This window comes from Melitaea cinxia, chromosome 5 (genome assembly GCF_905220565.1).
Source record: "Melitaea cinxia chromosome 5, ilMelCinx1.1, whole genome shotgun sequence".
Taxonomy (NCBI): domain Eukaryota; kingdom Metazoa; phylum Arthropoda; class Insecta; order Lepidoptera; family Nymphalidae; genus Melitaea; species Melitaea cinxia.
In genome coordinates, this window is record NC_059398.1 from 6,022,393 (window position 1) to 6,045,040 (window position 22,648).

At 33.1% G+C, this 22,648-nt stretch overlaps 1 protein-coding gene across 1 annotated transcript; it reads left to right on the forward strand.

The window, feature by feature from the left end:
* Positions 1 to 3,571: 3,571 nt before the first annotated feature.
* LOC123653469 (cilia- and flagella-associated protein 65-like) lies at positions 3,572 to 22,642 on the forward strand. Its single transcript, XM_045589462.1, has 27 exons — positions 3,572 to 3,618; positions 5,113 to 5,176; positions 6,232 to 6,451; positions 6,900 to 7,054; positions 8,009 to 8,128; positions 8,206 to 8,488; positions 8,964 to 9,045; positions 9,134 to 9,314; positions 9,611 to 9,717; positions 9,815 to 9,947; positions 10,292 to 10,455; positions 10,737 to 10,904; positions 10,986 to 11,052; positions 11,124 to 11,294; positions 11,803 to 11,991; positions 12,076 to 12,152; positions 13,753 to 14,023; positions 14,227 to 14,466; positions 14,805 to 14,978; positions 19,285 to 19,428; positions 19,628 to 19,743; positions 20,110 to 20,229; positions 20,321 to 20,453; positions 21,058 to 21,195; positions 21,501 to 21,619; positions 21,950 to 22,072; positions 22,494 to 22,642. The coding sequence occupies exons 1-27, from the start codon at positions 3,572 to 3,574 to the stop codon at positions 22,591 to 22,593; spliced, it is 3,906 nt and encodes a 1,301-aa protein (XP_045445418.1). The 3' UTR covers positions 22,594 to 22,642.
* Positions 22,643 to 22,648: the final 6 nt, after the last annotated feature.

The window sequence follows — 22,648 nt, forward strand, 5'->3', positions numbered from 1 at the left end:
TAAGATAGGTACTAAACAATCAACCTTCCAATCCATAGGAATAAGATTATGCTCCCAAAGAAGATTCAGGATATTTAATAAAATTAGTTTAGATTGAGAAGACAGGTGTTTAAGCATTTTATATGAAATGTAGTCAAGGCCAGGTGTAGAGTCTTTTCTGGATGAAATAGCAGAATTTAATTCGACAATGGTAAAAGATTTTATAATAAAATTTTGATTAGGAAGAATATGGCAGAAAGAATTAAGATTAAAGGCTGGCTCTACAGTATCTGGAGTATATTTTTTGAGAAAATCAAAGATCCAAGAATAGTCAGAGTTGTTATGGGAAGGTGGAGAATAGCTTTTGTTAAATTTTCGCATATACGTCCAAATGACTGATATAGGAGTCGATCTGTTAAATTGTTCACAAAGTTTTATCCAACTGTTTCTTCTCTCATTTCTGATAATATATTTTTTGGTGGCTTGTAGTCTTTTAAAATTAATGTAATTAGCCTCAGTGGGATCAGATTTAAAAGTCAAATAAGCGTTTTTGCTATTTAATACGGCTTTGGTGCAATTGAAATTCCACCAAGGAAGAAGTTTTTTTTTTTTATTTAAGTTAGAAGGAGAGCATGAAGATAAAGCTGTATTAACCAAAGAGTGCTTAGAAATAGAAGATGATTTCCACAGTGCTGAGTGTAAAATATCTGTAAATTTTGTGTAGTTATGAAGGGGGTCTTGTGTATCAAGAGAAAATTCAGTGAGCAATAGTTGGACATTTAAATTATAAATGTTCCAATCAACGTTGTTCAGGTTAGGGAAGCAGGGTAGTGAGCTACTATTGGGAATAGGAGTGGCATTGTAATGATTGTTATTAAGTAAAATTTTTGTGATTACAGGAAAGTGGTAGCTGCCTAAGGGATCGTCATGTACTGACCAGTCACACTCTAGAGCCAATGAAGGTGATACTATGGTTAAGTCAAGAGCATTCTGTCTCCATATGTGCGAACCAACAGTGGTCATACTTCCGTCATTAAGTATAACCAAATTATTGTTATTGATAGACTCTAAAATGTCTTTGCCTCGACAATTAGAAGTAGAACAGCCCCAGGCTGAGTTTAGGCCATTAAAATCTCCTGCTAGGAAGATTGGTTCTGGTAAACTTTTAATTAACCTGTCTAGTTTAGATTTAGAAAAAGCAGGATTGCAATTAGTTGGACTGTAAAAGCTTATGATAGTAAGTTCTTTGTTGCTAGAGTATTTTATACGAACAACAACATTTTGAATGGAGTCATCATAAAAAGTATCAATTTTAGAATAAGAAATAGAGCTATGTATTAATATGGCTACGCCATTGTGGGTGTTTCCTGAATCAAGACGAATTACATTGTAATGACGTATCTTAAATTTTTGACAAGGCTTTAACCAAGTCTCACAAATTAACGCAATGTGAATATTTTTGTCCAAAAGGAAATAATTAAAAATATGTTGATTGTGTAGAATACTCTGAGCATTCCATTGCACAATATTTAAAGTATCCATAAAGTACAAATTATTTATTAGTAACCTTTTTTAATGTATCTTGCAGGACATTTTTAATATTTTGGGAAGAGATAGGTATTTCATTATTTTTGTTTAGTGTTATAAGTTTTACTAAAGCTTCTGTAATAGATTTGAGTATTATTTCGGAATTTAAAAGAGATAAGAACTGATCAGTTTTGTTTAATGATGGAAAGTGAGAGCTGTTTAAAACATCAACAAAGCTTTTTTTCTGAAATTTATCTCTGTTAAGCTGGATTTTTTCTTTTTTAACAGGGCATGCAGGGGATATGGCAATGTGATTGCCAGAGCAGTGACAGCAACTGGCTGCAGTATAAGGAGTCTGACAATCTTTAAAATTGTGACCTTCGCCACAAATGCTGCATCTTTGTGAATTTTTACAGAATTTTGCAATATGACCATATCTTAAACACTTTAGACACTGCTTTACTGGCGGGATGTACTGCCGTACTTCGAACCGCCAGCTGTTGAGGTCCACACTATCTGGTAAATTGGGACAGGAAAAGGTTATAGAAATTGTTTTTGTGGGGATTAATTTTATTTCTCCATTTTCTCTTACACGTCGCATAAATCTACGTATAGATATAATATTTTTCGTGCTAGTTAGAGCTGAATATATTTCTTTATTGGATAATTCTATGGGCACATGAGAAATTACCCCAGTGACCTCTGTAGCGGCAGCCGGAAGGGAAGCTTTAAGTTTGTACCCATCAAGATATTTTTTGTTGCCTAAGACCGCGTTAGCAAAAGCAGGTCTATCAAAGATAACTCCAACTTTACTTTTATTAATGCGTTTTAGTTGTTTCACGCCTTTATTATATTTTTTTATGCTATTAGCGAGTGTCATCATGTCTCTTGTTCCGATTGGCTTGTCAGCCTCTGTACTCTCCAGGAATACAATATAGTCAAAATTACCCCCGTTCTCAGGGTAGTGCCGCACGTAATCGGCTACCCGAAACGGGGCATACCTTTCGGCGTCTGTTAGCTCAACAGATTTTATGGACTCGGAGTCGGAGCTCAACGAGTCGTCCTCAGCGTTATCTTCCTCCTTCTTTTTCCTTTTCTTACTTCTCCCCATCTCTTGATTAATTTATAAGTATTTATTTATAAAAAACTCCAGTGAATGAATTATAAAATAAATAAAATATTTTTGAAAAAAAAAAAGACCGCCTTTTCACTTCAAAGTTCCCGCGCTTTTTTCCCATCAATCCATCATTCGTGCATGAAGTTTTGTGCGAGGTTGCCATATAGTACATTTTATTTAGCTTTAAGCTTTTTTTGACTAAGTTGGAATTGGATACCAACTAGACTTTATACTAGCAGGTATAAATTATTGGTTTATATCGTGTTTAAATATTACTATAATCATACACCATCATTGTAATCATATATTTATGTATATAAATTATAAAGGTATGCGTCTTCATTGAAAGATACCATAGAATACACAAGCAGAAGTTTGACGTTTTATTGTTTTTTACATATTATCACAAAGTTATTCGAAGTCTTTACTTTTTATTAGACCAGTAAAGACTTTATATGTTTAATGAAACTATGATTTATGAATAATAAAATCATTAAAAGTATTATAAAATTATTAAAAGTATTATAGTTATATATAGTGTATATATATATATATATATATATATATATATATATATATATATATTTGATCAAGTCATGATCTTCAGCAAAGTGTTGTGCATGAGTCCACAAAGGTTTGAGTTGGTACGACCAACAAATAAATAAAATAAAAAAGCGTAGCAACATACGTAGTAGGTAGGTACACAACAGTAACAGCGTAGTAGGTACAGCTAGTTATACAATAAATATAACACACAAATAATTTTACAAGTTTTGCGACAAACAAGGTGTAATAAATCTTTTTTTTGGCAAGCGTTCGTGACATTTTAGGAAACATAAAAAACCTGTGTAACTATTTAATCATTGCGTCATAAAAAAAAAAAAGGATTAAATGATTATTCTGGCAATGCGAATTAATGATTCAAAATAACGATTAAACTATATAAAAATGCAAGAATTTTCAGCCGAAAGTATATCCGAACATAAATTAGTAAAGGACAATGGCAGATCCTCTAACAAATTTTTGTTGGCATAAATTTTTAGCGTCTACTAATGAAAAATATCTAATAATATAGTACTTATATTCCTGATCACTTTTGCCTAAAGAAGCACCATCGAAAGAAGTAATGAATTAAAGATATTCCAGGTTAAACATTTAGAGGTTATGTTTCGACAACTTGTCAAAAACTTCCTACCAAAAAAAAACCTAATCAAAAACTAAGTCAAATAGAAAATAAATATAGTCCGAAACTACATTTTAAATAACTAGATAGATTGATTACAAAACCTTGTAGCAGGTATATCTAGACTTTTGACGCACTCACAGAAAAATAAAGAATTTTTTTCTTAGACGCTTGTTTTAAACCTCAGGCCTAAAATATTTCATATTCGGGGATTTTCTTTGATACCTGTCTTTAGGTATTTCCTACGTAGGTACATCAGCGTTAGCTGTAGGTGATATAAAATCGACGATCGACAAAGACGTTCATCTTCTAAAATCATGAGTGCTGTAGGTCAACAGATCTAATAAACCCAGCTCTTAGAATTTCTAGACTACCTTTAAGCTCCTGATTAGATTTTTCTTTAATGATAATCACCATAGATAGTTACTAGAACCATCCACTTATCGTGCCCTTTGCAGCATGGGATCATCTTTTTATCAGATAATCAAATGAACAGCCTGCAAGGTCTTAACCAAATAAGAAACAGTTTACAATGGCACACAAAATGGTTGTTCCCTGCAAAAATAGAAGGTGCGGCCTCTAGGTTAGAAAGCAGACTCTAGAAACCACTTAACTACAGATGCGTGGGATAAGGACAGTGGTCCTCTATAGTCAGTTAGAGTATCTGGTCATTTTTTCTAATAGAAGAAAGGCATGTTTATAAAATAAAACATCATTATTTTCTACTAACAACTACAACAGTACTCTACTATTCCTGCACGACCGGGTACATTATTTTTACATATATTTTATTATTAAGAGCTGGATGCTAGTCCTTCGCTCAATTGTGACATTATTTTCAAGTGTTGTCATGGCTGTCATATTATTTTACCATTGCCATACTTGAATTATTATTGTTTTCATGAAATAATTGGGCTTAGTAAATAAATAAATAACGCGTTATTTTTTGTAATAAAACAAGGTTTCGGATTAATAAAATATAAATCGTTTAACGTGATGCAATATAATATATGTAAAGTGTATTATTTATTTAATGGAAAAAAGTTCATGTATGTTACTGAGAGAAGATTTATTACCGTATGGCAACATTCAACGGAACTATCGCTAGGTACCTCATATTCCAATGACATGTCAAATCATTTTTACAATAATCAAATGCTTTTTTCATTAAATATGATATTTTTCCTAGACTTACACAGATCTTGAAAATATATTGAAAAAACGCAAGAAATTATTTTATTTACATTTAACATTAAGACATTTATAGACGCTTGGGAATTCTATCAACAACTTTTTCGCCATTGTTCTTTAATAATATACCCATTGATACGGTTTCAGAAAGAAATATGTCCATCCAAAATGTAGCAGATGTAAGTATCTCTTTAGCAGATTTGAATAGAATTTACATAACATTTTATGATTCTATAAAAGAAAACAAATTACTTCTATTTACGTCAACACTTATTAAAATGAAAACATTATCAATGTAGGTTGTCGAAAAAAATATCAATTAAATACGCGTTATTAGGGATTTTATAATAAGGTAGGGTTCAGCAGGAAATATCTTGTTTAAAATCTGGAGCAGCCGGACTGGGGAAGTACCGTACAGAAAATCATCACTCATCATCATTACTTCATACTATCGTAGTCCACTGTTGGACATAGGTCTCCACAAGTTCGCACCGAAAATGGCGTGAACTCATTTGTGTTGCCCATAGTCACCACGCTGAGCAGGCGGGTTGGTGACCGCGAGGCTGGCTTTGACGCACCGAAGACGCTGTTGCCCGTCTTCAGCCTGTGTATTTCAAAGCCAGCAGTTGGATGACTATCCCACAATCAGCCGGCTTTTTAAGTTCCAAGGTGGTAGCGGAACTGTGTTATCTTTTAGTCGCTTCTCACGACACCCACGGGATGAGAGGGTGTGGCTATATTCTTTACCGCCGTAACCATCAGCATACAGAAGATCACAACTAAATAATTCTGGTTCAAGCAGTGTTGTGTTCCTGAATAACTTTAATTTATTCAAACTTTTATAAATAGGCAAATACATTGATAACGACGCCGGTCAAAAAGTATCCGCGAATACTTTTAATTAAAATCACATCAATTAATTTTCCAAAAAAAATTCGATCACTTCTTGGTTAAATGAAATAATATTCACATCACAGCAATACATATATAAAATTTGAAGCCAAGCCCAAGCGTTTACATAACACTAAAACAAGCTATGGTAATTGCTTACCATCAGCCGAACAACCACCACAAGCACTAGCCTTCAAATAGGAAAGAATTATCAAAATCGGTACACCCAGTATAAAGTTAAAAGGTTAACACACATAAAAAATACAGTCGAATTGACAACCTCCTTCTTTTTTATGTTGGTTAAAAAGGTTTTAATCGGAACTAAATCTTATTATATTTTCAGCATAGTATAACGTATCGTGTTTCATTGATGAACACAATCAATAGTATAGACCAAGTTTTTAAAGTGTTCATTACGTCAACTCCTGTAAAGCCCTTTGAATGGGCTGAGATAAAAATTTTGTTCAAACCTAAAACAGTGGGGCAATCTTATACGGAATATTACATAATAGAAGATACAGCAGAAAATGCTTGCAGATTAACTGTTACGGGAAAGTGCTTTGGTAAGGATGATCGAATTTTGTTGTAATTGCTTCATTGTCGGTTTTAATAATTATTTATTTCTGACATTTGCTGATTAAACAGTGGCTTTTGACCTCTTAGTGATGAGGGACCATTTGATAAAATATTTATTGTCTATATATAATGATTTAAAATCTGGAGTACTTAGTTATTTAGTATAATAACTAAAAAGAAGTAGATAGCTGGAACGAATCAACGGAACAAAAGAGTCTAGTGCAGTATTACCAATCACTTTCGGTGTTTCCAGGGAGCACTAGTGGTCCGCAAACATAGTTTAAGAACGACTACACTACTCTATACAAATAGTGTGACAAGATTATCCCAAGTAAATAAAATAAGGGACACCTGATTGAAACTAGCAATTGACGAATATAAAGTTGATTAAAATTTACTTATTTTATTAACCTAAAAAACTATTTATCATTTTAGGTCCTAAGGTATATCTTAATAAGAAACAGATTGTTTTTGATATAGTTAAAAATAAAAGTGAGCAAAGACAGGAAACAATAAATATAATTAATAGATCATCTGTAGATGCCACGTACCAGTGGTTCTTACCTGTTGGTGGACAAGGATTCTTTCAAGTAAATGCTACTGTTTTGATAGTATAAGATAATTATAGTATATTTTTTTCAGTCCTTGTGGGTCTCCCCACCGTGCCTCGGAGAGCACGTTAAGCCGTCGGTCCCGGTTGTTATCATGAACACCTCATAGCGATCGTTACTCATAGTAGGGAATATATCCGCCAACCCGCATTGGAGCAGCGTGGTGGATTAAGCTCTGATCCTTCTCCTACATGGGGAAAGAGCCCTATGCTACGTAGTGGGATACTACAGGCTGAAGCGTATTTTTTGGAAATTTAAGATTTTTTTATGATTATTTTTTGATGATATTGACTTTTTTTCTTGTTTCTTTTTTTTGTAGTTTAAATTACTGCTGTTATTCTTTTTGGGTAAAATCTGTCTGCGATTTGTGTGATGTCCCAAATAAACATTATCTTTCTTTCTTTACTAGATATAATAAAATTTTCTGCTGTTATAGATAATTTTAAAATCATCAAAGAAATATTTTCACTTTAGTATTGAGAAGTTAGAGCCTTGAATATTTAGATAATTTATAGTAATTTTCGAACTTGGTGATCATTCTTTCCAGTTATTTGTAATAAAAATTTTAAACACAAAATGACAAAATTACTTTCTTGGTTTATTTTTATTACGACTCTATCTTTTTTTTTTCACCACAAACCTATCTAATGAATACAAAAAAATATATGGTCAACTACTGGTACTACAACTAATAGAGTTCAAGTATCTTTACTTAATACTTTTCCTAGAGTGTCAGTCTTACAGTTTTTGATCAAACATTTGGTTGTTTGCGTTTGAGTTTGATACATTTCTCAAACACTTATGTTACGTTGCATAGAAAAGTCGTTACAATCGTAACGACATATTTGACAAAGATTCTTTAATTAGTTACAAATAAGATTAGCGCCTTTAATAAACTAAAAATTGATTACAGTAATTAAATTGGTATTTTAGATTTCAACTGGTAATTGCGGAGTTATTCGCGCATTTGAAAATATAACAACCACTGTAACATTTTCTGGAGTTGCGCTTGGATCTTATACGGCGGAACTAGTTTGCTTAGTCCTTAATCAGGTAAATCAGATAGCTACAACAAGTTTTTACGGTTACTGAACAAATTATTCTGTCTTATATATTGATACATATCACAGGAACCTTTGTACCTTAACGTAATAGGCACTATCACACTATCTGGTACTCCAATATACAAGGCACATAATCATATTTTTGAAAAATATTGGAAACGAAAAAGCCGGTCCGCTCATTTAATGGAGAACAGCTTGAACCGTTTAAGCTACATACCATCGGCATCAGTATTCGACAGATATTTGGATTTTGGTACTGGAAGTGCTACAAATTTGACGATGAATATATCAAAGACGTTGTGCGTTACGAATCATGGGCAGGTTAATGGATGCATACAATGGTTGCCAGGTTACATAATTTTCTTGACGTTAATAAAATTTACCTTGCACATAAATTATTTTTAGATCATTATCAGTTGGTAGCAGTATTTATAAAGCTTTATTAGCTACCGGCGAAATATGCCCCTAAAGTGGTGCCTAATTAATCTTTCGCAGATATATGGGTATCAGAGAATACAGGTACTAGCGGTATAATTATTTAGATCTATTTATTTATTTATTTATTCTTAATGTACACCGAAATACAGACACATATAAAGAAAGATACAATACAAGATGTACAAAGGTGATCTTATCGCTAAATAGCGATTTCTTCCAGATAACCTTTGGGTACTGGACACGATACAGTAGCAGCGGTTAGAAGTGTGTACATATTAAGAGAACTACAAAATGGAAGAACTCTTATAATATAGTTATAATATGTTATAGGTAGGGACTCATTTATAAAATGATTTGTTCTTTAAATAACTAAAGTCCTTTTTCAGACCCCGATAATGTATTTAATATCGACCCTGTAACTTGTGAGATTCCGCCCAATGAATCAAGATTATTCACAGTTAGGTTTAGGTAAGTATTGTTTTTTGTCAAGCTAGCAAAGTTAGGTACTATGATTTTCATGATTATTATCTGCAAATATCTTATTTTTTTACATCAGGCCAAGCACGGACGATGATGTTTTTAGTTACTTGCTATGTGGCGACTATCAGCATAAGATATACGATGACGATAATTCTGATGTAATAAATTTAAAACACACGTTGTTTAGAATTCCTTGTGTTGGTAATACTTGGTCTCCTTGTACAGAATGGAGAACAGAATGGAATTGTCCGACTGAGGTGATGATACCATTACTTTATCAGCATACATTGTTTAAGCGTTGTGTTAAGAGCGTTTGTGTAAAATGGACTCTATATTGATTACGTGGACCCAAACAATGCAGTTAAAATTTTCGGTACTCGAAAACAGACTATAGCTATTATTGAACGTATTATTAATTATTTATTCTTAATAAAAGTATTTGGGTAAAGCTGAGTACCTTACGAAATTTGTAAACATTGTAGACTGATAGGTACTTCGTAGCGTAAGTCGGTATTTTTCACATTCTTCTTCAGTTTTATAAAACTCTTTTTAGATTGTTTTACCTCCAACAGTTCCAACTAGAACAGCTTTTAGTAATTTTCTTTTATCCAATAAATTGGATGTACCTATGCATTTTAAGATGGATCCACCAGAGAATACGTAAGCATATATATTTTTCTTTTTTGTATATTTAATATAGAAATATGATAAATATAATTTAACCGATGTATAAAAAAAAAATCAAAATTTTTTTTAGTAATTTTGTCGTTTTGCCCATGTGTGGTATTGTGGCAGGACGTGGATGGCAGATAATAACGGTTGCTTTCGAACCTATATCATATGGTGAATATTGTGAATGTTGGGACCTAATTATAAACAGAAATCAAAAAGTGAGTATTTTAGTATTTATAAAACATATACAGCGTGAGAAACAAATAAAAACAAACTAAGAAAAAGTATACGCTCAATTGCTTAGCTTAGGCTCTACAGGTACGCAAAAAATAAAAAATGTACAGATAAAGAAAATTAAAGACTAGGCAGTCACAGGACTATCGATCTGCAGTCTTATGTAATGAATTGCGTGTAGGATAAGCGGAAGATGTTAATAAAATGCATGGGCAATTTGAAGCCTGTGGATAATAAATTAAATAAAAAAGAATACAGCGTGCGTACAAATAGATAGTTTGCAGTTATAGGCAAAGCTATGACAACAAATTATTTCATTTTATAATAGGCTCGTGTCAGCTTCTCAGGAAGTGCAGAGATAAGTCAAGTAGAAATGATGTCCCACGGTTACAATCCAGATACGCACGCGATGTATGAGTTCCAGCCAACCATAACTGGGTGCACTAATTATTGCACTGCCTACTTACATAATATGACTAGAATGGAAATACAGTACGGATTTTGAGTTTTTTTTTTGTTTTTCTTTCACTTTATGACACCTACTTCATAATTATCAGCCTTGTCTGAATTTTATGTAACTCCTGAAGTAAGATTTTAGATTTATCTTATAGGGTTGTATAACATTGAAATTGGTATATTTACTTTTGTAGATAGTTACACAAAATTTTCGATTTCTAATATTGTTTTCTAGTTATCGCTTAGATTTAGGTAGATAAAAAAGGTAAAAATTAGATTGGATAGCTTTCGATTAAACATGTGTTTATTTTTGCAAGCATGAGGGTTCTAAACAATGTATCGTGGTTGGGAGCAGATAATTGCGGCACTTTAATATTATCACCAAAAGAAATAGTTCGCTACCATTGGTGGTTCTTTCCTAAAGAACCGAATAAAGTCTACAAAACCACTGTCACGTGTTCTTTTGTTTGTTTAATTGATGGAAAGTAAGTATAAACTAATCCTTTGAAATATTTTATAAAATATGCATAAAGATATATAACAGTTAACCAAAACCTTACTTTCAGACCAGTTGGAGAGCCAACTGAGGTATTCACCCAGATAAATGGGTTTTCAGAGTTACCAGATTTAAGGGTACATTCCAATTTATTGAGCATAATTGTTGATTCGTGTTTTCTAATATCTAAACAATACTGGTTATTTAGGTCTTGCCGAAAACTTTAAATATTCACGATATAGTCGTTGGTGAAAAGGTCACGTTTAGTATCACATTATATAACTATGGGTCGTGTTACTTTACGTCGAAATTATATCATGTCATCGACGGAATGGGAGACGATTTTAAAGGAGATAAGTTTGAAATTGATTCGTCCATTGTAAGTTAAGTTATGATTTGCTAACATTTTACTTTGAAAAATTTAAAGTTTATCAGTCCTAAAAGTAAAATAATTTCCGGTCAACCCTTTGTTCTGTGAAAACCAATGAGTTGTTCTGGATTATCAAATAAATTATATTCAAGTAGGGCACATAAGATATATCTAGATCAAAATTTCGGAACAATTTAGCTTGGGAGGTTCCTCAACCTTACAGAAGATCACAGCCAAATAATACTGTTCACAAGTAGTGTTGTGTTCCTGTGGTGAGTAGATAGACAGAGTTCGTCGGGAGGGTCAGGAGTAGACTCGGCAATGCACTTGCAATTCGCCTGGTATTGCAGAGTGCAGATGTCTATAGTATACGGTATATGCTCACCATCAGGCGATTATATATCCAGAATTATTAAAACTAGTAACTGGTAAAATGGTAGCGTTAGTACAACAATTTTGTTGGTTCTAATACTGAATTATCCTATTATTATCTGAAAGATTTCCATCCATTATGCAGAATAGTCTGAAGCCTTCGAATCACTGTGAAGTGAAACTAACAGTAACGGCAGATGGAGCTGGTTCTAGACAGATAGACATAAAATATACTGTTCTATTCCGTACTGAATACGAAGAAGTGGAAGAGATACAACCAATCAAAAAAACAATTTGTATCATTTGGTATGATGGCATATACCCAACTATCAAAGTAAGATTATATTGGATAGTAAAATTTCACAAAGGATACAAGGATCTCTTTACTTTACTAAATGAACTTTGTTTCTATTTTAAGGTAAAACGTACAATATCGATTAAGTGTCCCCTAATTCTGAGCAATCACTGCGTGTGGAACATAACTAATGTTGAAGAGTTCGTATACATTATCTTACTTGTTGACGTGACAACGTCTAATAAATCGATGAAGGCCGGCTGCATGCACGAAATAGGATGACTCATTGTCCCGTCACTCTCATTGTACGCTTGCGCCGCATCTATTTCTTTCTCTTCCACTCGATTGGCCCATGCGTCCGAGAAGATGTTTTGTTATGACGTTGTCACGTTAAACTATCATCCGTAAACCAACTTTACAGACAACCGATTTTTTTTTATCTATTGTTTAATTACTGAGAAATATAGCACTATTAATTTTATTATCATATTAAATTATTAACTATTAAATAATATTTAATATTAAAAATTTAAAAGAAAATGCAGTTTTGACATTTTTATCTATAATCTATAATATATATAAAAGCGAAAGGTCACTCACTCATCACAAAATCTCCGGAACTATAACAGCTACAAACTTGAAATTTGGCAGGTAGGTTCCTTATAAGGCGTAAACATCCGCTAAGAGCTGTTTTTACGAAACTCGACCCTTAAGGGGATAAAACGGGGGTTGGAAGTTTGTATGAAAGTCCTATTTTTTGAAGTAAGAGACTAGAAATTTAAAATGTATGCTCTATAGATGGTAGAAAGGTGACCAAATAATGTATCTTTAGAAATCAACTCTCTTTTGGAGTTAAAACGGGGGATGGTAGGTTGACTCCCTCATCACGAAATCTCCGAAACTATAACAGCTACAAACTTGAAATTTGGCAGGTAGGTTCTTTATAGGGCGTAAACATCCGCTAAGAGCTGATTTTATGAAACTTGACCCTTAAGGGGATAAAACGGGGGTTGCAAGTTTGTATGAAAGTCCTATGTTTTAGAAGTAAGAGACTTGAAATTTAAAATGTATGCTCTATAGATGGTAGAAAGGTGACAAAATAATGTATCTTTAGAAATCAACTCTCTTTTTGGAGTTAAAACGGGGGATGGTAGGTTGACTCCCTCATAATAAAATCTCCGAAACTATAACAGCTACAAACTTGAAATTTGGCAGGTAGGTTCCTTATAAGGCGTAAACATCCGCTAAGAGCTGATTTTACGAAACTCGACCCTTAAGGGGATAAAACGGGGGTTGGAAGTTTGTATGAAAGTCCTATGTTTTAGAAGTAAGAGACATGAAAATTAAAATGTACGGCTCTTTAGATGATGAGAAGGTGACCAAATTTATAATACCTCCAAAAAATTGTGTACAAAATTACATGATGATCGGTTCAGTAGTTTTCGCGTGAAGCGTAACAAACAAACTTACATTTGCATTTATAATATTGCTAGCTTACCCCGCAAACGTTGTTTTGCCATATATGTTATTAACCCCCTTGACCCCCCCCCCTTATAACTTAGCGGTATGAAAATTATTTGTTGGCCGATTCTCAGACCTACCCGATATGCACACAAAATTTCATAAAAATTGGTCCAGCCGTTTCGGAGAAGTATTGTAACTAATATTGTGACATAAGAATATTATATATAAGATTAGGGAATAAGGATTAGGATTTCAGCAATCCAGTTTTATTTATATAATTAAGTTGTTTTAAAACAATGTTCATTATAAGGAAGATAAATATGTATTTGGTTCCAGATTTAATAAAGGTCTTCAAGAATGTCGTCAAAACAGACCATTAAACATTAATTTGCATGCTCCTGATCTTTGCGTTCGACCTGATGATGTTGAGTTTGCTTTCGTACTGGGTTGTTTGTATTCAGTGCCTGTTCCATTCAGCTTTCGTAGGGAGAAAATATGCGATTGCGAAATGGTTGAAGTCCAAGTTGGTATATCAACGTATGAGATGAGACACACGTGTGTGCACAGGCCTTTAGTTGAATTATTTCCTATGAATGGAATTGTTTCGGTAATTACATAACTTATAAAAATTTAAAGGTATTCTAATTAATTATTTCTCGTTTCTGTGCCGCTGGTTAACATTACATTGTCTAGCATCTGTAAGATACATATTTAAATAGATATAAGTATTTGTGTACGTAGGTATGCGAAGGTGAACATAATTATTCTTATTTATATTCTTATTATTTCAAACACTTTATATTATTTCAGCCCAATAATCCTGTACTGTTGCATATAAAATTTAGATATTTATACGAAGGACGGAACGCGCTTTGTTTTATAATGACAATGCCTAACCAAAGAACTTTAAACATTTTTATAAATATAAATATAGTAAGGAGTTCGAAAGGAGTTCTGACTGCTTTAAGAAGATTGACATTTCAGGAAGATTATTTAACTATTTTGGATTGTGGAAGAGTACCGATTAATAATTTGGATCCTGTAATAAGAGTAGGGCAATTCAATAAACATCCACCAATATTGTATATTATTTTATATAATTAAAAAATTAAATTAAAAAGATGGAGCAAAAAGAATTGTCGGATCATATTTAGTACCTTAAAAATAATTCTTGGAAAAAATATTATACTTCGAAAATTTTGCAAAATAAATAAGTATACCTAAAAATCGTGACTCGTCTCTGTCACGAGGCCCTTTCACTAAATAAATTGTAGCAAATAATACGCATAGAACGCTAGTAATAAGGCGTACTATAAGTTCAACTGGTCAATTTGAATAGACTATAGTAGTTAGTATTATAATTATATGTATACCTATATCATTTATAGATTTTATGGCTTTACAATCCGACGGAAGTTTTTACAACATGGCGTCTTTTGCGAGGGAACGCAACTAGCCTCGACACGGTTATACGTTGCCTGCAATACTTTGCTGAAGTACCGCCAATGGAGAAATTGGCTGTACCCTTCGCTTTCATGCCAACAGAAATGATTGATTACGAAGTTAGTTAATTTTGTCCTTAACTATTTTACTAACTTTTTAAATAGAAACTAGCGACCCGCCCCGGCTTCGCACGGGTGCAATGTTTTTACTAAATATACTACAGAATGTCTATAATTATAATGTGAAGCTAGCTTATAGCATGGTTATTAACATAATAACAACAACATTCAAATATGCGTCGTTAGATTACACGTTTTTACAGAGTGCATTGAAGTAGTGTTGCCCAAATGCAAGAACAAGACGAGACTTAGCCAGTCTTGGTCTTGGTCTTGCGCCAATACACCTGGTCTTGGTCTTGGTCTTGGTCTTGCGCTCCCAGTCTTGGTCTTGGTCTTGGTCTTGCAGCAAGAGTCTTGCAAGTCTTGCAATTACCTATTAGTCTATTACTATTTATTAAAGTTTACTTTAAATCTTAGAAAAACGTATTAGAATTGGAACATTGTGAGCTTGAATTAACATAGCCATAGTAAAGATCAAGCAGATTAATAAATAACTGAAGATTTGATAAGAAATTCGAAAAATCAACTGACCTATATGTCGTTTTCCATGGAAGTAACTGTTTCTTAATAAACATTTATGATTTATAAGCTTACATTTGCTAAAACATGTAAAAAAACAAATTAATTACAATAACTTGACTGTATTTTAAAGAACAATACTTATCTGTCTAGAAAGAGATTGAACCCTCAACTTATAAGAAATTTAATAAAAGAGTTTTACGATTTATCATTTATTTGAATAAAAAATAAAATACAACACAAATCAACAGCTTTATCATTAGGTTATGATACTTTATATCAATTTTTTTGACCAAGAATTAATACAAAGTAACCATCTGGCTGACTCATCACTTAACCTATTTCTATGTTTTCTAATTACTAATGATGCTTTAGAAAATAACCTCTCAGCAGGTACTGAAGTTGCAGGTATTGAGAGAAAATCACGGGCCATTTTCGATAAAATCGGATACTCTGTCTCATGCGTCCTCCACCAATCTAAAATGTCTTCCGAGCTGGCAGTTCTTGGTTTTCTCAGGTACTCCTCCAACTCGTCTATCACTAAGCCTTGAAGACAAGATCCAGATGACGTCGAGGGACATTCATAGAGTTTATCAAAGTCTATTACGTCTTCATCTTCATCACATACTTTATTTTTTTTTTCTGGTAATTCCAGAGATTTGTTCAGTGAGTGTAGACTTTTATATTCTTCATAAAGTTCATTGAACTTGCGCAGACTTTCTGTTTTAAGTTGCTTCCCCCACATTGTCAGGTCAAAAGTCTGAGCCTTATGCCTTGGGTCTAAAATTAAAGAAGTACAATAAATCCAGTTGCTCTTCTTGTAATGTTTAAGCATTTTGTCTCGAGCTGCTTGGAAAGCTAGAATGAGCCTTTCATCCACTTCAGATCGATTAGGTTTCTCATCTAACTGTTTTACCATGGATTCAATTTTATCTAGCAAGAGATTGAATGATACAATGACTAGCGGTAATGTAACATATTTGTCTCCACCAAGTTTTGTACTTAAAAGTTTAAAGTTTATTAGAAATTTATGTAATTTTTCGAGTACCTGCCATTCATTAGCTGTGATTTGAAAATCATTTAATTCGGTGACAGAACTGCACAATATGTCAATGCCCGCTCTCACTTTTAAACCAAATCCAATCATATCATGTGTGGAATTCCATCTCGTTGGACAGTCAAGAATGGCATTTAGATTTGATGGCACGCCAGCTGCTTCACAAGCAGACTGAAACTTCTTCTTCACTATCTCACTTCTTTTTATTTTACTGGAAATACTGCGTAACTTTGTTACAGATGTACGCGAGTCAGCAATATTTGGTGCAGATTCTTCATCTTCCTCATCCTCAGTTTCGTCTGCATAGTCTTCGTACTGCTGATCTTGCGCGTTAGTGTCAGACTCACAGTGTAATGCTAAGGTCTTTAATAAATCTTGTACACCAAGGTTTAAAATGTGAGCAAAGCACCGGAAATGTTGATTGTCTGAATCAAAGTGTGGCGGCAGCTGTTTGCCCAGTTCATACATAAATTTGGTATTTGCAGTTGCGTTGTCGACCGTGATACCTTGTATTTTATCAATTATGCCATATTCCAATAAACATTCATGGAAAATCGTTGCAATATCTTCCCCAGTATGTCGACCGCGTGATGGTATAAAATCAAGAACTACAGATTGATACTTCCATTCATCATTACAGCCTATACAGTCCACTGCTGGACATAGGCCTCCACAAGTTTACGCCAAAAATAATGTGAACTCATGTGTTTTGCCCATAGTCACCACGCTGGGCAGGCGGGTTGGTGACCGCAGTCTGTACTGGCTTTGTCGCACCGAAGACGCTGCTGCCCGTCTTCGGCCTGTGTATTTCAAAGCCAGCAGTTGGATGGTTATCCCGCCATCGGTCGGCTTCTTAAGTTCCAAGGTGGTTGTGGAACCTTGTTATCCCTTAATCGCCTCTTACGACACCCACGGGAAGAGAGGGGGTGGCTAAATTCTTTCGTGCCGTAGCCACACAGCACACTTCTTCAGCATACTTCCATTCGTTGTCTATATAATGAATAGTAACCCCGTAGTAACTCCTACCAGCAATTGACGTCCACCCATCAATGGTAAAAGACATTTTAGATGATAATTGTTGAAGTCGTTCCTTGAGATTAATATGATCGCGGGCACAGCTAGTAAATACTTACTCTCATCATCTCTCTCAGAGATATTCGGGCTGGTAAGTAATACAAAACTCTTATCGCAGGCTTTTTATTTTATTAGTAGGTAAGTACCTACGCTTTTTATATTATTTTATTAGTTTTGTAGAATTTTTTTACACGTTTCAAGTATATTTAAAAGTGGCTACAATATTTATTAAACGGGTGATATTTGAACACTTTTTGCTATTTTTTCTTGTAAAAACTTAAGAAATATAATGACTAAATGTACAATAATAGTACCTAAGTAATTAGTTTAAAACCATATAAGTAATCAATATTATAATATATACTTACTAGAATGAATTAATATGACATCTACTACCTATCCTTACCATTTTATCCTAATCATAATACTACTTGCGTGATCAGTATAATGTATTCATTTTTATTCTAAGCACTCTGAAACTTATTTATTCTTTGGAACACCTGTAGGTACTCTTAAAATTCGAAATTATTTTGCATGAGTATACCTACGCCCTATGGCGGCAATCAAATAGTGTCAAATGTTATGATTTCGGCGTGGCGGCAACGATTGTTTTAGATTTCAAAAGAAGCCGCCGGCGCGTGTATCATAACCATGTACTTCCGAAAAGCGGCAAATTTCTTTGAGAAGTAAGTACAAAACCTTTGATGCCGCATTATCAAAGTGCCGATGGTTAAAACATAACTATGCATGCACTCAGTTTGATTTTAATAGATATTTTTTTATTCGCTATGTTTATGGTATTAGTCGTAATTCTAATAGGTCCAGTTTTTCATATTCTTTGATACAGTTTTTTGCGTCTCATAGAATTCCTAAGCGTACCTACCTATACACCGAACTGTTACACCTAACTACTCAGTGAAATAGCGCTAAGTCCTAGCTGCAAGACGCAAGAGTCTTGCAGGCTATGTCTTGTTCTTGCTCAAGTCTTGCACGGTCAGTCTTGGTCTTGGTCTTGCTAAAAATAGCGGTCTTGTTCTTGGTCTTGGTCTTGCAAAAACGCAAGAACAAGACCAAGACTGCAAGACCAAGACTGAATTTGGGCAACACTACATTGAAGAAATAAAGGTTCACTACTCGTTCCCCGTAGGTGATAAGCGTGATAATATGTAGCCTATATGTTGACCCGACTTCTTAATAATATTCGTGCCAAATTTGAAATAAATCCATGCAGTACTTTTTGAGTTTATCCCGGACATACATACGGACAAACAGACAAAAATTCTAAAAACCATATTTTTGGCTTCGGTATCGATTGTAGATCACACCCCAAGTATTCTTTTAAAAAAATATTCAAAGTACAGTTTTGACTTTCCTACCATTTGTATATAGATTACCATCTAAAACTAGAAGAAAATCCCTACAGAGAGTAATGAGTTATTTATACAAAAATTGATAGCTATGTGCTACATGCTCATTTTAGCTAGGTATTTTAAGAAGTAAAGCCTAAAGATGAACATATATAGCCTTAGCCTTTTTTAAATCAAGAAGTACGTTTAATTTTTAAACTATATAATGAAAACTATTTTATTGATTAAAAAGTTAAGCGTACCTACTTCAAGTACTTTCAAAGTATCAGTTTAAGATATTTTATTTTAGTTCGTGTTCTATTGTTCTTTTGGATATGATATTCTGAAAATTCTCGTCAAAGGACAAGGAGGGTTACCAAACTGTATAGAAACCAGGCTTGACATCCCATCGTACGTAGAGAAAAACATTCGATCTATGTACAGAAATGACGTTGTAAGTATACAAACATAACTAACATATTAAATTTTAATTAACATTTGACCTAAGTTTCGAAACTAGTCAAATCAACTTTTCCTCAATCTCAAGTTAACAAAATTTAAAGTAAACTCGTAAAATTCATGACATTCACTGTATGCAAGTAGGTACCACTTGTAAAAGAGGTGAATAACATTTTCTTTTTCCTATATTCCAGGTCTATCTATCTAAAGAACATTTGACGATACCAATAATGCCGACACACTCACTTTCAAGGGACATAATAGCTATTAATAATGACACCGATCATGTTGTGAGATTTATTTGGTTGCCGTAAGTGAACCTAGTTTTTAACGATTACTTTCGAATAAAGTTGAGATTTGGTTTGTAAATACAAATATTCGCGTATTAAATGCATATTAGTGACTTTGTAATATTAATGAACTTGGCTATACACGCTACTGCGCGTCTAGATTCATAAAATTACTTTTAAAGATCACATTACCCACTTATTCTACTTTAATTTTGTCTGAAATCTTTTTTTATTTAACGATAAGATATTTTCCTGAGATTATTTAAAAAGAGGTTTTCTGTGGTCCGAATAATTGAATACCACTGACAATGAGTCTCCAGTATTTTTTTGAGTTCCTTTTCGTTTATTACAAGCTACATAATACACACTTATAAATATATTTATAGAGAACGTATCGCAAATATTGTCAATGTCGTTATGACGCCATGGTGGGGAGTCATTCAGCCAAAGAGTACGGAATGGATTACATTAACCGTCTATTCTCTCCAGGAACCTGCGACATTTACGTAATATAAATCTATATTTTTTGTTTTTTTTTTGTTTTATTCCAATAATGAAAAGAAATTAAGTACCTACCTAGTTATATCATTTTTTCAGAACAACGGTTACTTGCGAAATTTTGGATTTGACTGAACGCAAACGCTATCAAAAAAATGAGTTACTAAGAAGAAATAAGACAGAAAAATGTAATCAAGAATTCGTTTTGACTGAAAAAGGACTATTCCATCCTGTAAGATATACTGTATTTATACTTGCTTACATTCAAAATGTATAGGGTCTGCCTGCCGCCTGGTTAGTCTAATCCAAAACTATAAAGAATAGTAACAAACACAAAAGTTTTTGTAGGCGTAAAATTGTGTTGTAGTTATACAAGATTAAGAACATAAAAAGAAGGTGAAGTATGTATATAACTATCGAAAACAAATATAATAATATAATTATGTTAATAAAAATTAACAAACGCACTAGTCGTCACTACGATTTTAGAGGGTTTCCCCCGATTTCTCTGGGATTCCATCATCAGATCCTGGTTTCCTTATTATGGTACCACACATGGGGTATCTCCTTTCCAAAAAAAAAAAAAACAAAAATTGTCAAAATTGGTTAATAAACGACGAAGTTATCCTCGAACATACATAAATAGTCGACGGTCGAATTGAGTAACCTCCTCTTTTTTGAAGTCGGTTACAACAGGAATATTTGAATAAAACTTTTGCATAACTAACGTAAATTTTTTATACTCGTATTGAACGACGACAAATTAGTTTAACTTTAATCCCAAGAATGAATATTTCTGGACTAGACACGTTTTTCTAGAAAAAGAATTATTACAGGACATAAATGACTGTCCGCCGTATGTGTTGGATATAAAAAAACCTCAACCTTCGTATTTGGCTATGACCCTCTCGATATCATCAAAGGGTCAACGAGATGGGTACACGAGAATGTTGTTGAAACAAATGTGGGAACAGGTATCGAATTTCTAGAACATCTATATATTCTAGTAACTATCATATAACTACTCTATAAAAAAATAAAAAAAAAAACAAAAAAAAAACTATAGAGTGAAAAACAGAATTAATCTAAAAAGTAGCATATTATTTAAAACAGGCCGATTTTTACAGCAACCATAGTACCAGTTCTCCCGTGACCATGGTTGCTGTAAAATAATTCGAAATGCCGGGCATGTAAAAAACCTAATAAACAGCGATAAAATCCGAAAAAGTTGTTTCATTATAATACCTAAAAAATATAAATGTATATGCACTTTTCACAGCCCCCGCCATATGATTTGTTTTCGTCAGACTTGAATAGTTACGGTGATCAAGTAGAAATTTCTACTGGCAATAATATGACAACAGAGGATGTAATATCAATCATTGATGGTATTTTATGGTAAGTACTAGCTTCGCTGATGATGATAACACGTAATAAATAATATTCACTTTTACTTTCTAATGATGCATAATCGGCAAAAGATGGCACCCACTAGTCAAGGATTCTAATATACCTAATATAATAAGGATACACTTTAAATATCCAGTTCATTTTTTTTATTAAGGTTTTCCCAGTTTTTAAAACACAAAAATTTCCTGTTCCACATATAGGTTTCTTATTAATACCAAAGATAACGTAATCGATTGTCGAAAAACTAATTTTTACTTTTGGTTAGCTTTTTGTTAAAAGTAAATAGTAGTATTTAAAATTTTTCAATATATTTTCCAGGGATGCTTTGCATAGCAAAATGTTTAGAACTCACATCGAGTTTTACGCCAAGGAGAACATACCGACTTATGAGCATTTAATCAAAGTTATGGCCAGTGATACAAAACCTAAATTTAGTAGACGGTGAGAGATCCACTGCCGTAATAAAGCTGTAACTTTTGTTTACAGAGACATTTATTCTATCTTAAAATAAACAGGACTGATTAGAAAAAAATGTGTTACCTACCTTACTTATCGTGTATCTCTTTTAAAACTTTAAAATGTAGAAAAAAAAACGATAAATCCAAACGATAAATAACTTCAAGTTATACTTAGCATTCTATAGACTCCTACGATTATAAATAAAACTTAATATTAAATATTTTGTAGCATTTCACGCAAAAAAAATGTATTTCTCCTCTCAAAAAAAACGTTCTCTTAAAAAGTGCCATAGTTCAACTGGATGAGTGTTAAAATAATAATCTAAACGTAAATCTCATGAAACACGAGTTGTATTATTTTACTGGCTATTACTTCTAGTAATATTTATTTTTAATTATTATAGAGTGACATCAGGAATATGTGACGCTATAGTCAATAAGGCAGTATTTCATGTATACAACTTGAAAACCAAGCACGAGATGACAATGTTGGAAGCTGAATAGATAACGATATAATTTCATTCATTTATTTCTAAATAAAATAAAATAAAAACAAAAT

Bases quoted from the DNA above. Each gene is read 5' to 3' on its own strand.
- LOC123653469 (XM_045589462.1), top strand. From the start codon at position 3,572: ATGCAAGAATTTTCAGCCGAAAGTATATCCGAACATAAATTAGTAAA. The intron at 12,153-13,752 runs GTTCGTATACAT...ATTTGGTTCCAG, and splicing joins AACATAACTAATGTTGAAGA to ATTTAATAAAGGTCTTCAAG. The intron at 19,429-19,627 runs GTAAGTATACAA...CCTATATTCCAG, and splicing joins CTATGTACAGAAATGACGTT to GTCTATCTATCTAAAGAACA.